Genomic DNA, 14,086 nt, shown 5'->3' on the forward strand with positions numbered 1-14,086 from the left:
TAACATGGGAAGATGGTCAAGTTATAAGTAAAAAAAAAGCAAACTACACAACAGTAAGTGTAGCAGGACACCATTTTTGCAAAAATAAAAATTTAAGAAATGTAGGCCAGGCACAGCAGCTCACACCTGTAATCCCAGCACTTTGGGAGGGAAAGGCAGGCAGATCTTCTGAGGTCAGGAGTTCAAGACAAGCCTGGTCAACATGTTGAAGCCCCCAGTTCTACTAAACAATGCCAAAAAAAATTGGCTGGGCATGGTGGCAGGCGCCTGTAGTCCCAGCTACTTAGGAGGCTGAGGTAGAAGAATTGCTTCAACCTGGGAGGCAGAGGTTGCAGTGAGCCAACACCGTGCCACTGCACTCCAGCCTGGGCAACAGAGCAAGACTCTGTCTCAAAAAAATTAAGAAATTTAAAGACACACCTGTATTAATGAATTCGTAGGAAATAAGTTGGTGGAATATGGTCTCTGAGGTATGAGACCATCATGCATATCCAGTGTTCCTGCTATAGGTACCATTTGATGCTTTATCATTTAGTATTACATATATAAACAGAAAATAAAGGAGTTCCTTCTCAATTGCTTATGAAAATTTCTGATGGTTTGCAAAAATGTTTTTTTGGATGCATATATACTTGCTATTGTGCAAAATGGGATTATACTTAGTACAAATCTGTTTTATAATCAGAAACACAGTATAATATAAAAATTTTTAAGTGAGATGGACTTTATTTATGTATTTATTTATTTTTTATTTTTTTGAGATGGAGTCTCGATCTTGTCGCTCAGGCTGGAGTGCAGTGGCATGATATCTGTTCAGTGCAACCTCTCCTGGGTTCAACCAATTCTCTAGCCTTAGCCTCCTGAGTAGCTGGAATTATAGCTGCACACCACTATACCCAACTAACTTTTTTGTATTTTTAGTAGAGATGGGGTTTCATCTTGTTGGCCAGGCTGGTCTAGAACTCCTGACCTTGGGTGATCCACCCACCTCGGCCTCCCAAAGTGCTGGGATTACAGGCGTGTGCCACCACACCCAGCCTATTTTTTTAAAACAGGGTCTCACTCTGTCACCCAGACTGGAGTGCAGTGCGCAACTGTGGCTCATTGAAGCCTCAACTCCCAGGCTCAAGTGATCCTCCTACCTCAGCCTCCTGAGTAGCTGGGACTACAGGCACCCACCACCACACTTGGCTAATTTTTTTCAATTTTTGTAGAGACAGGGTTGTTGCCGAGGCTGGTCTTGCACTTCTGGGCTCAAGCAATCCTCCCACTTTAGCCTCCCAAAGTGCTGGGATTACAGGCATGAGCTACTGCATCTGACCTGCTTATACTTTTTGATGCATATATACCCAATATTTTTGTGCAAAATGGGATTATACTTGGTATAGTGTTTTATAACCTGAAACACAATACATGTAGAATTTCCAAATAACAAATAAGCATAAAAACAGGTATTCTGTAGTATCTTCCTTCTCTGTACCAACCTATTTTTTGTTTTGTTTTGTTTTTTCATAAATGGGGTCTTGCTCTGTTACCCAGGTTGGAATGCAGTGGCACAATCATAGCTCATTGCAGCCTTGAACTCCTGGGCTCAAGGAATCCTCTCATCTCAAGCCTCCTCCTAAGTAGCTGGGACTACAGGTGTGTGCCACTATGCCTGCTGACTAATTTTTTAAATGTTTTGTAGAGACAGCATTTCGCCATATTGCTCAGGCTGGTCTCAAGTGACCCTCCTGCCTCAGCTTCCCAAAGCACCAGAACTACAGGTGTGAGCCACCATGCCTAGATGTGTGTTTTTTACAATGAGTAAACATTTTAGAATTGGAAGATAAATACTACATGTCGCTTGAAAATGCAATCTAGAGGACTTGATGCAACCCCCAGGAGATAGGGTTGGATAAGAAATGTATGCAGTAAAGTTGAAATCCACCACCATGTGCTTAGCTGAAGAAAAACTGCTGGTGTATGTGTGCATCTTATTTTTTTATTTGAGATGGAGTCATATTCTGTTGCCCAGGCTGGGGTACTATGGCGCAATCTTGGCTCAGTGCAACCTCTGCCTCCTGGGTTCAAGCGATGCCCCTACCTCAGCCTCCTGAGCAGCTGGGATTATAAATGCCCACCACCATGCCTAGCTAATTTTTGTATTTTTAATAGAGACAAGTTTCACCATGTTTGCCAGGCTGGCCTTGAACTCCTAACCTCAAGTGATCTGCCCGCCTCAGCCTCCTAAAGCACTGGGATTACAGGCATGAGCCACTGCGCCCAGCATGTGTGTGCATCTTCTATCAGATGAAGAGAACTGGGGACAACATTTATAAAGCCTTCTTGACAGAGCCAGTCAATTGCCCATTACTCACTAATTTAATCATATACTCACTAATTTACTGGAAACCTACAGTGTGCCAGGCCCTGAGCTGGGGACACAGCTAAGTAGACAAGGCTCCCATCCCCAGGGTGTGGAGGCCACAGGTAAGGTGTGTGGGTATTACTTTGGTCATGATAGCATCTATGAGCTGTGCTGATCTCATCTGTCCCCTCTGATACCCCTTAAATTAGGGGTCATCACTCCCCATTTGAGGGGGCACTGAGACTCAGAGGGGGCAGCCACCTGCCTGCAGGTCACAAAACCAGTAAGGAGTAAGTTCAGATTTGAACCCAGGGCTAGCAGCCAACTCCAAAGCCCATGCTTCTAACTACACTCACATACAGACTGCCACCAGAAAAATGACTGGCAGTAGTCACCACCTGTGAGCCAGGCATGTACCAGGCTCTGTGCAAATTCGCTCTCATTTAATTGCCTCAAAACCTACTGGTTGGACGTGGTGGCTCATGCCTGTAATCCCAGCACTTTGGGAGGCCAAGGCGAGCAGATCACTTAAGGTCAGGAGTTAGAGACCAGCCTGCCCAACATGGTGAAACCCCATCTCTACTAAAAATATAAAAATAGCTGGGCATTGTGGTGTATGCCTATAATCCCAGCTGCTTGGGAGGCTGAGGCAGAAGAATCACTTGAACCCAGAGGCAGAGGTTGCAGTGAGCCGAGATCACACCACTGTCCTCCAGCCTGGGAGACAGAGTGAGACTCCACCTCAAAAAAAAAAAAAAAAAAAGAAAACCACAGTGAGGGAAGTAACATTAGCCCCATTTCAAGAGAAGTGACTGAGGTTCAGAGAGATAAGTGGCTTGCCAGGGATCATGTGGGAGCACTGCAGACCTGAAGCTGGCTTCTGGCTCCTAACCAGTGCACTGCTATGCTGGATACCATGGTGGCCACCCAGATTCTGTTTCAGGAGAGGGGCACTCATTGCCTCAGCTACTCAGGGTGTAGGTGGCTGATGGCTCTCAGCTCTGTTAATGGAAGAGCGTCCCCTCCCTCGAAGTCCTGACTCTCACCAAGAGCAGCCTATGTCCAGGCTGCCACAGGGGGTGGTCCTTAATGGCTAGCCCAGCTCCAGAGCTGCCTTTGGGACGGCTAAGGCCCAGTTGTGACTGCAGCACAGCTCAAGTCCTCTGCCCAGGTCTGCTTCCTTCCCTCCCATACAGGGCGGGTTTCCAGGGGGACATCATCACACCTCCTGTCTGTACATCTCTGTCTCAGAATTAGCTTCCTGTGACCCTGACCTAAGATATCTTCTTTGCCCTTGAAGGCTAAGCTTTATCCTGAGGGCCTCACGGGCTTCAGTTAAATCATACAAGTGACAGCTCACACTATAGAAAGGTTCTACTGAAGGACAAGCTGGGGAGTGGAGAGACTCGAAGCCAAGAGGCCAATGAGGAGGCTGACAAGAGGGATGGGAACTGAATTCACACCATGGCAGTGATGGCAGGGAGAAGGCCAATGCCAGCCATGGCCACTGGGTGGAATAAATGAGTCATAATTCAAGACTGGCCAAGGAGCCCTGTGCCTAGCCCGGGGGTGACTGGAGGGATGCTGGTGCCCCAGGCTGTCTCCCATCTAGAAGTCACTCACTAGCTCTGGGCCTCCCTGTGGGATGTCCACCTTGGTTCTCCCGGTCACTAGCCATGTGGCCTGGACATGAAAGCTTGGTGCCTCACTGTGTATTTGAGAAAATTGGGCTAATACCAGTCCTTTCCTCATTGGGTGGCCACAAGGAGTCGAGGATGGAGACAAGTCAGAAAGCTCAGACAGGACCCAGCACAGCGTGCCACTCCGTCAATGTACTCCTGGTTTCCCAAATTCCTCCCTGTGCTTCAGGGAGTCCAGATCCCACACTGGCCAGTGATCCTCAGGCCATGAAGGACTGTTATGAGAATTATGTTAAGTAACACTTGAAAAGCTCCTTGCACATGGTATAAAATCAACAAATGACAGCTGCTGCTGTTGTGATGATGGTGGTGACTACTCCTGTGCAGCTTGGCTCACCCGGCTATCCCACAGTGGGGCAAGGCTAAGCCCCGCCTACCCTTCATGCTCCAGCCAGCTCCTCCTCCAGTGTTCTCCTAGTAAATGTCATAGCTAGCTATCACCCAGCTGCCCAAGCTAGATACAGGAGGAATGCTCTCCCTTGTGTCCTCTCCTGCATCCCCCACCCCAGGCAGTCACCAAGCCCTGGTTCTCTTTAGCCCTTCCCCTAGTCTTTAGCTCTGATGTTCTCCCACCTGAGGCCCGTCAGCTCACTCCTTATCTCCTCACTGGTCTTCCTGTTACCACTTCTTCCCCCAACACCAGAGCCAATTCACTTGGGCCAGATCAAAACCCTTCAAGGGCGGCTGGGCTTGGTGGCTCATACCTGTAATCCCAGCACTCTGGAAGGCCGAGGCAGGTGGATCACCTGAGTTCAGGAATTCAAGACCAGCCTGGCTAACATGGCAAAATCCCATCTCTACTAAAAATACAAAAATGCTGGGTGTGGTGGTGCATGCCTGTAGTCCCAGCTACATGGGAGGCTGAAGTGGGAGGATCACTTGAGTCCAGGAGGTTGAGGCTGCAGTAAGCCATGATTACACTACTAATGCTCCAGCCTGGGTGAAGACTGAGACCCAGTCTCGAAGGGAAAAACAAAAGACATACGCATACAGCACCTGTTATGCACCAGACCCTGTTCTAAGTTCTTCATTGCATGTTGTTCTTCACAACAACCCTGTGTGCTATAGGGCTGTTATTCCCCAATTTTACAGTTGAACAAACTATAACCTAAAGAAACATTAAGCTCTTGTCCAAGGCCATATAACCAGTACACAGCAGAGCTAAGATTCAAACAGGACTCAGGACGACAATCGACAATCGTAGCCAACCACAGACACTCCCAGCTGCTACACTTTGCTGGCCCCAGGTCCCAGATCCTCTCACCCGACCCTACTGAGTAGGCCCTGAGACACAAAGGTCAGACAACTGTAAAATAAGGACTGTTCCAGACTTCTCTGTTGGTGAAAAAAGGGCAATCACTTTAGAGTGACTTCAGGTGCAGGGCTACTCCCTTGGAGCCTACTTATTTCTAGGATACCAGATTCAAGAAAATTTCTGAGCCTACGACTAAAGACCAGGCTGCGGAAACAGGTCAGGAGAAGCCTGTGCCCTCAGGTGAGCACAGAGCTGTCAGCTCTGTGACTCCTCATCTCCTGTCTCACCAGGGGCCTCTTTGGGCTTCAGGCCTTAAAATTCACCCTGGGCCGGGTGCAGTGACTCATACCTGTGATCCTAGAACTTTGGGAGGTGAGGCAGGCAGATCACTTGAGGCCAGGGGTTCAAGACCAGCTTGGCCAACATGACGAAACCCTATTGCTCCAAAAAATGCAAAAATCAGCCAGGCACGGTGGTGCACCTGTAATCACAGCTACTCAGGAGGCCAAGGCAGGAGAATCACTTAAACCCAGGAGGCGGAGGTTAAAGGGAGGCAGAGGTTGCTGTGGGCAGAGATCGTGCCACTGCACTCTAGCCTGGGCAACAGAAGAGACTCTGACTCCAAAAAAAAAAAAAAATAATAATAATAAAATTCAACCTGACCTTAAAACTCACCCTGGGGCAGAAGTTTTCAAATCGGCTAGCAGCTTTATGGGGCAGCACCTCGGGCCTTGCCTATAGGGTCGGGTGGGGTGGGAGGCCCCCCTATCTCCGCCTCCACCAGAGCAGCTCTGCTCTTGCCCAAGGTTCTGAAGGAGATTTCAATTGGAAAAAAAGTTCTGCTGTCAAAATAACTTTTGAAAGTCAGTGCCCGAAGTGATAAACATCCTTGTCAAGCAAAGTGGCCTTCTCATGTCTTCCCTGGTGATGTTCAGGGGGTTGGATGCTGTAAATTCTGACATGAGAGAGGAGGGTGAAAAATCTCTGATGAGCTTGGTCAAGTCTAATGTTAAGGCCACCCTGGCTGCTCTGCACACCAGCTCTGAGTGTGTCCTAACTGAGGACCTATTTGTTTCCCAGGGCACAGTCCTGCCTCTGGGCAGTTGTGCCCATAGTTTCTCCCGCTTGGAATAAAAAGAGAAACTACATTTCAGTTCCCCAGTCTGCCAAGCAATGTGTGAGGTACTTGTCCCTATTTCTCATAACCCTCACTATAGATCTGTAAGGTATTATTATCCCCATCTTAGGAAGGGGAAAACCGAGGTTCAGAGAAGAGAAATGACACCTAAGGATTCAAATCCAGGATGGTCTGATGCCCAAAGATCCTTTCCACTGCATCCTTGCCTGCCACCTCCCATGGCCCTGCCTTCCAACTCTCTTCACCTGCAGCCAAATCCTGCCCACGCTGAGGCCTCACTGGCTCCTCCAGTGCACCCCACTCCCTTGTATCACCCCATCTTTGCAGATGCTACTTCCCCTGCTCCAAATACACTTCCCTTCTCCCACACCCCCTTCACCTTGCTGATTCCTTCATGCCCTCTGGGATTCAGTTTGGGTATCATCTCTTTTGGGAAGCCTTCCTGGGATGCCTGACTGGGTCAGGAACTTCCTCTGGGCCCCCAACTCTGAGCTCCCCATCACAGCCCAGATGGCTCTGCGCTGTGGTCATGTGCTGTCTTGCACCCCAAAGAGACTCTAAGCTCTTGGGGCCACGGTCCAGATCCACTGTGCTCATAGTGGAATCCCACGCCCAGCAAGAGGCAAGGCACATAGCAGGTCATCAATAAACACTCGCTGAATGAGTGCATGTGTGAGTTCTATATGCAGCCCTCCAGATTCAGGACATGCCAGACTCCCTGGCAGGTGCTGGGCATGGCACACAGGTGAGGTGTATGCCCTGCTCTCAGCCCTGCCTCCTGCAAGAAGCCTTTGGCCACCTCAGGCATTTTCCTACTCCCCACTCCATGTCTTTCATTAACTTAACAAATCTTTGCACACCGACTAATCCAACGTGGCATGAAAGAAGCATCTGGCAAAGCAGGACACAGGGGTGATGCATGCACCACCTCTCCTCCCCCATCCTATCCCATGGCACACGCCAGGCACAGGCACACAGTGCAACATCAGTGAGGCGGTGTTAGGAGCCCTTCATGGCTCCTCCTCTTTTGCCACCAGCCAGGCTGCTCCTGAGACTCGACTGGCTGCCTGGCTGCCTGGCTGCCTGCCCTCCCTCACTCACCAGGTCTATGCCCCCTCCCCAGCCCCAGCCCAGCTGTACCCGGTTGATGAGCTCGCCAACCATGCCTGTCCAGGAGCCATTGGGCTCAGGTGCCCCATACAGCCCGTCCTCCACCAACCGCAGGCGGTAGCGGAAGCGCAGCAGCTCAGCCAGCTCCTGCAGCATGTCCACACAGAAGCCCTCGAAGCGCTCGTTCCCCGACAGGGCCTGGAAGTTGGGCCGGCGCATGACGTATGGGTTCTCCTGGGTAGGCAGAAGAGAGCAGAGGTCAGAGACTGGTTATCTGGGGGCTGGGCCGGGGTTCCTGGAGCTCAGACCAAGCAGGTAGAGCAGCAATCTGCTGGCTGAGCAGGGATGATTTATTCATAGTACACATTTCTCACTTACAAATTCTCAGAGTGAGGAACAGACCTGAAAGCCAGGGAAAAAGCACATGGGTGCTGCCAGCCCCTAGCAGATTGCAGGGAGCCATTTTAATCTCCAGCAGCCAACCTCACGCTCATTGGTCCCAAGCTCAAATGCCTACGAGGGAGGAGGTAACTTCAGAGTGAGTCAGACTAGATAGAGCTTGTGCCAAAGCGGATTAGGGGCTTTCAGATTTCTTATTACAACCCACAGTAAAAGATACATTTTACTCTGCAACCCACACATGAACACACGTAACTAGACTTCATTCCACAGAAGAGTCCTTGCCCTAGTGACTATGGGCAATACACTCTGATATTTTCTATTCTGCTACACTTCATCTTTTCACATGGCTGATAATGACTCAACCGACCAACTTCATGAGCCACCAATGGGTCAAAGAGGGTATCCCTCACCAGGGTTTAGCTCCAGCCCAATGCCCCATGAGGGAGGCAGGCCAAAGATAACAGATGGTGCAAATTTTTTTTTCTTTTTTTTTTTTGAGATGGAGTTTTGTTCTCTTGCCCAGGCTGGAGTGCAGTGTGTGATCTCAGCTCACTGCAACCTCTGCCTCCTGGGTTTAAGTGATTCCTCTGCCTTAGCCTCCCAAGTAGCTTAGATTACAGGCACCTGCCACCACGCCTGGCTTTTTTTTTTTTTTTTTTTTGTATTTTTAGTAGAGATGGGGTTTCGTCATGTTGACCAAGCTGGTATCGAACTCCTGGACTCAAGTGGTCCACCCTCCTCGGCCTCCCAAAGTGCTGGGATTACAGGCGTGAGCCACTGTGCCCAGCCCAGATGGTATAATTTTAAGAGAATTTGGAAACCTAAGATTGTTTTGTAAAATCTCCTGATTATAAATGTTAGCAACTCTCATGCCTGAAATCCCAGTGCTTTGGGACATTGGAGTGGGAAGATTGCTTGAGCCCCTGAGTTGAAGGCTGCAGTGAGCTATGACTGTACCACCACACTCTAGCCTAGGCAACTGAGCAAGACTCTGTCTCTAAAATAAAATAAATGTTAGCAACTGATATGGTTAGGCTTTGTGTCCCCAACCATGTCTCACCCTGAATTGTAATCCCCATAATCCGCACGTCAAGGGAGAGACCAAGTGGAAGTAACTGAATCATGAGGGCAGTTTCCCCCATGCTCTTCTTGGGATAGCGAGTTCTCATGAGATACGACAGTTTTATAAGAGGCTCTTCCTCCTTCACTCAGCACTTCACCTTCCTGCTGCCTTGTGAAGCAAGTGCCTTGCTTCCCCTTCCTCTTCTGCGATGATTGTAAATATCCTGAGGCCTTCCCAGTCATGCTGAACCTGTGAGTCAATTAAATCTCTTTCCTTTATAAATTACCCAGTCTCAGGCAGTTCTTTACAGCATTTTGAAAACGAACTAATACAGCAACCAATTCAAATTCTAACACCGATTATTATTAAATGTTCTGCAGGCCAAAACAAACACACTTGCTAGTTTGCAATCTCTGACCTACAGTCAGTCTGCCACATTGACGCTTGTATCCGATGGATCTGAGCAAACTTTACTGACCCCACTGTGCCAAAGAAACACAAAAGCAGAAAGAATGGTCCAAGCACTAGAAAGACGAGGAATGTGAAGACGGTAGACACAGTTATTATCTAAATGGCTGTTTGTACAATGTCACTTTGGACTAATGAACAAAAGAACTTAGGACTTAGGGAAGAGCCAGGAAAGAGCTTTGGTTAAAGTATCTACAATGAGCTGGGCGTGGTAGCTCAAGCCTGTAATTCTAACACTTTGGGAGGCCAAAGCAGGTGGATGGCTTGAGCCCAGGAGTTCAAGATCAGCCTAGGCAACATGGCGAAACCCCATCTCTATTAAAAAAAAAAAAAAATTAGTTGGGTGTGGTGGCTTACACCTATAGTCTCAGCTATTTGAGAGGCTGAGGTTGAGCCCCAGAGGCTCAGGATGCAATGAGCCAAAATTGCACCACTGCAGGCCAGCTTGGGTGATAGAGCAAGATTCTTTCAAAAAAAAGTAACATAAAATATCCACTATGGTTATTGTGTATTGAGAACCTGTGTGCTGTGGGTTCTCTCGATGATGTCACTTTAATTCCTCATGGCAACCTTACACTGAAATGGGCATGAGTAACTCCTTTTACACATGTGGACACCGAGGCTCAAAGTGGTCAAGTGACCTCTCATTCATTCAACACATAATTACTGAGCTCCATGACAGATGTGGCCACAATATTGTGCTGCTGATGGGGTCCATTTCTTGCTGGGTCCAGATTCCTCGGTCTGGACTGGCCTTAGGATTTACTTTGGCTAACTGGACATGGCAGAAGTGATGCTGTGTGAATTTTAGAGCCTCAGCCTTCAGAGCAGCCCCCATTTAAGGAAGCCCAGGCTGGCCTGCTGGAGGGTGAGTAAACCAAGGCGTACCAGCCAACGGCCAGCATCCACAGACATTCTGCACTTTTTAGTCCTAACTGGACACCAGCTGAATGCTGCCACAGTGTGCCCAGGCAAGACCATCCAAAGAACCACTGAGTTGACCCACAGAATCATGCAAAATTAGTAACTGTTATTGTTTCAGTCTCTGGGTTCTAGGTGGTTTGTCATAGTGATAGAATCTCCCACTATGTGGCCAGGTCATAGGCTGTAGACTCCAGGACCCCATAGAGCCCTATAGCTGTAGGGCAATGGGATAGAGGGCAGTCAGTGATTCTCTATCAAGCTGCCTTTCCAGATCCAAAATTGTGGAACTGGGAACAAGAATGTAAGATAATACTAATAATAGCAGCAGCAGCCAACATTTCTTGTGGGCTTGCTATGTGACAGCAATTCTGTCAGCGTGGGAGGGCGGTATTATTACTTCTGTTTTAGAGATGAGGATGCTGAGGTCCAGAGAAGTGAAGTAGTAAGTGGCTGAGAAGGACAAGTTGGTCTGATTCCAAAGCTCCACTCTTTTTTTTTTTTGAGACAGAGTTTTGCTCTTTTTACCCAGGCTGGAGTGCAATGGCGTGATCTTGGCTCACCGCAATCTCCGCCTCCTGGGTTCAGGCAATTCTCCTGCCTCAGCCTCCTGAGCAGCTGGGATTGCAGGCATGCGCCACCATGCCCAGCTAATTTTTTGTATCTTTAGTAGAGACGGGGTTTCACCATGTTGACCAGGATGGTCTCGATCTCTTGATCTCGTGATCCACCCGCCTCGGCCTCCCAAAGTGCTGGGATTACAGGCTTGAGCCACCGCGCCTGGCCTCCAAAGCTCCACTCTTAAGGCCCATGCTAGACTGAGCTCAAGTGGACAGAATCAGATAGTGAATATGGGAGAATCCAGACAGAGGTGAGGGACCCAGGCTGGGTATCAAAGCTGGAGAATCAGAAATCACGACTCCTAGAGACAAGTGTCTGGCTCCCATACAGCCCCCTTGACATATAGAGAAGAGAACAGAGGCTCAGAGAGGTAAAGCATCTAGCCCAAGGCCACCCAGCTAAAGCAGGGCAGTGGGAAGGGAGATGGGGCAGAGCTGGGCTTCACAACCTAATCCCTGTGCACTCCGAACCCTGTTCCTTCCACTATGCCAAGTTGTTCTCTAAATTCGAGACTGAGGAAGTTGGGTTCAGGGTCTCAGGAATGGGATCTGAACTTAGAGAGACAAAAAGAGACTGGGGTCTGTGAATAGAACTCAAAATTAGATAACCATAATCTAAGACTCAACTTGGAGCCACAGACTATTAGCACAGAAGGGTCCTCAAAGAGCCTCAAAGGCAGGGTCTTCAGACTCCAAAGAGAATCTTATGCAGAAGCCCAACACTGCAGCCAGACAATGAGATACTGCTAAGTCCATTTCTAAGAATTTATCCTACAAATGGCTGTGCATCAAAAATAAGGTCCAAGAAAGTCAGTGCAGCATTGCTTGTAGTGAGAACAAAGACTGAAACAACCTAATTTGGGCCAAGTTAAAAAGATTATCGATGTCATAAAAGAATCCCAGGCAACCACTAAAATAGCAAGGTCTACAAGATATATTAGGAGGAAAAAAACAAGCTACAGAACAACGTGTACAATATGCTACTCTTTGTTAAAGAAAAAGCAGGGATGTGCTTGTATATGCATAGACATTGCTGGACTGATGATGGCCTCTGAAAAAAGAAAATGAGAGACCCAGGGAGGGAAGGAAACTGATTTTTCACTCCTCACCCACCTTGTATTCTTTGAATTCTATTTTACATAGGTTTGTATTAACTTTTGTCCCTTCCCCAATTATATTTATTTATTTATTTTTGAGACAGGGTCTCTGTCACCCAGGCTGGAGTACAGTGGCACGATCTTGGCTCACTAGAACCTCTGGCTCTTGGGCTCAAGTGATTCTCCCACCTCAGCCTCTGGAGTAGCTGGGACCACAGGTGTGTGCCACTAAGCGTGGCTATTTTTCATATTTTTTGTAGAGACAGGGTTTCATCATGTTGCCCAGGCTGGTCTCGAACTCCTGAGCTCAAGTGATCTGCCCACCCCGGCCTCCCAAAGTGCTGGGATTACAGGCATGAGCCACCACGCCCAGCCCCCTTCCCCAGAGTAATATATTTTTTAAATGTGAAATATGATATTTAAGTGTGTATGGAAATGCATGGCTGGCTGGGCTTGGTGGCTCACATCTATAGTCCCAGAACTTTGAGAGGCCAACAAGGGAGGATTACTTGAGCCCAGGAGTTCAAGACCAGCCTGGGCAACATAGTAAGACCCCATCTCAAAATAACTTAAAAGGATAAAAAGAAATGCAGAGTCAACAAGAACCAAAATAATCCTTAATAAGAAAAGTAAAACTGAGGGTTTACCCTGTCAAATATTAACACTTAATTTAAAGCTGTGGTAATTAAGACACTGCAGTACTAGAACAAAGATAGACAGACAATAGAATGGAGTGTTTAGAAACCCACAAATAAATGGATATTGATTTGTGACAAAGGTGAAACTGTCGTGAAGGGGGAAGAATGATTGTTAAAATAAATGGTGCTGCTGAATTAAATACCCATATGGAAAAAAAGGATTCTGGCCGGGCACAGTGGTTCATACCTGTAATCCTAGCAGTTTGGGAGGCTAAGGCGAGTGGACCACTTGAGGTCAGGAGTTCAAGTGAACTCCTGACTAATATGGTGAAACTCCCATTTCTACTAAAAATACAAAAATGAGCCAGGCGTGGTGGTGGGCGCCTGTAATCCCAGCTACTTGGGAGGCTGAGACAGGAGAATCATTTGAACCCAGGAGGCAGAGGTTGCAGTGAGCCAAGATCACACAGCACTCCTGCCTGGCCAACAGAGCGAGACTGAGAGGGGAGGGGAGGGGAGGAGAAGAGAAGAGAAAGTATTCTGACTCCCCTACCTCACATGCTACATAAAAATCAATTTCTGGAGGATGGCAGACCCAAATGTAAAAGGCAAAATTATTATGTTTTCAGAAAACAAATAGAATATCTTCATGATACAGGGGAATGCATAGAATTCTTAAATTCTTAAACGATTAACCATAAAGGAAAAAAGCAGATAGAGTGAACTTTAGTAAAATTAATAATCAAATGCTTTTGTCCAAAAGATACTACTGAGAATGAAAAGGTAAACCACAAAGGGAAAGAAGACATTTGTAATATGAGCATGACTTGTACCCAAGAATATATAAATAACTCACAAATCAATAAAAAGGTCATATATCCCAATATTTTTAAATGGAAAAAGACATGAATAGGAACCCTGCAAATGAAGATTTCCAAATAGCCAATAAAGGGCCAGGTGTGGTGGCTCACGCCTGTAATCCCAGCATTTTAGAAGGCCAAGGTGGGTGGATCCCTTGAGCCCAAGAGTCCAAGACCAGCCTGGGGAACATGGTGAAACCCTATCTATTAAAAGAAAAAAAATTTTTTTAATTAGGTGGGTGTAGTGGTGCATGCCTGTGGTCCCAGGTACTCAGGAGGCTGAGATGGGAGAAGTTCTTGAGCCCGAAGTAGAAGCTGCACTCCAGCCTGGGTAACAGAGCAAGACCCTCTCTCAAAAAACAAAAACAAACAGAAACCAAATAGCCAATAAACATAAAAAGGTATTCTACCTCCCTGATCATTAGGGAAATGCAAATAAAAACCACCATATATGGTTGGTAACT

The 14,086-nt window shown here is 47.5% G+C and overlaps 1 protein-coding gene across 10 annotated transcripts in view; it reads right to left on the minus strand.

The window, feature by feature from the left end:
* Nucleotides 1-14,086, minus strand: part of GRIK5 (glutamate ionotropic receptor kainate type subunit 5) — a 72,995-nt gene that overhangs the window by 37,113 nt on the left and 21,796 nt on the right. For 9 of the 10 annotated variants that reach the window (XM_078359770.1, XM_035284556.3, XM_078359768.1 and 6 more), the window contains exon 12: nt 7,584-7,787. The exons of the other annotated variant lie outside the window; for it this stretch is intronic. In XM_078359770.1, the coding sequence (XP_078215896.1) occupies nt 7,584-7,787 (204 nt within the window). The remainder of the gene's footprint in view (nt 1-7,583; nt 7,788-14,086) is intronic. 10 annotated transcript variants of the gene reach the window in all.

The sequence above is a fragment of the Callithrix jacchus genome, chromosome 22 (assembly GCF_049354715.1).
Source record: "Callithrix jacchus isolate 240 chromosome 22, calJac240_pri, whole genome shotgun sequence".
Taxonomy (NCBI): Eukaryota; Metazoa; Chordata; class Mammalia; order Primates; family Cebidae; genus Callithrix; species Callithrix jacchus.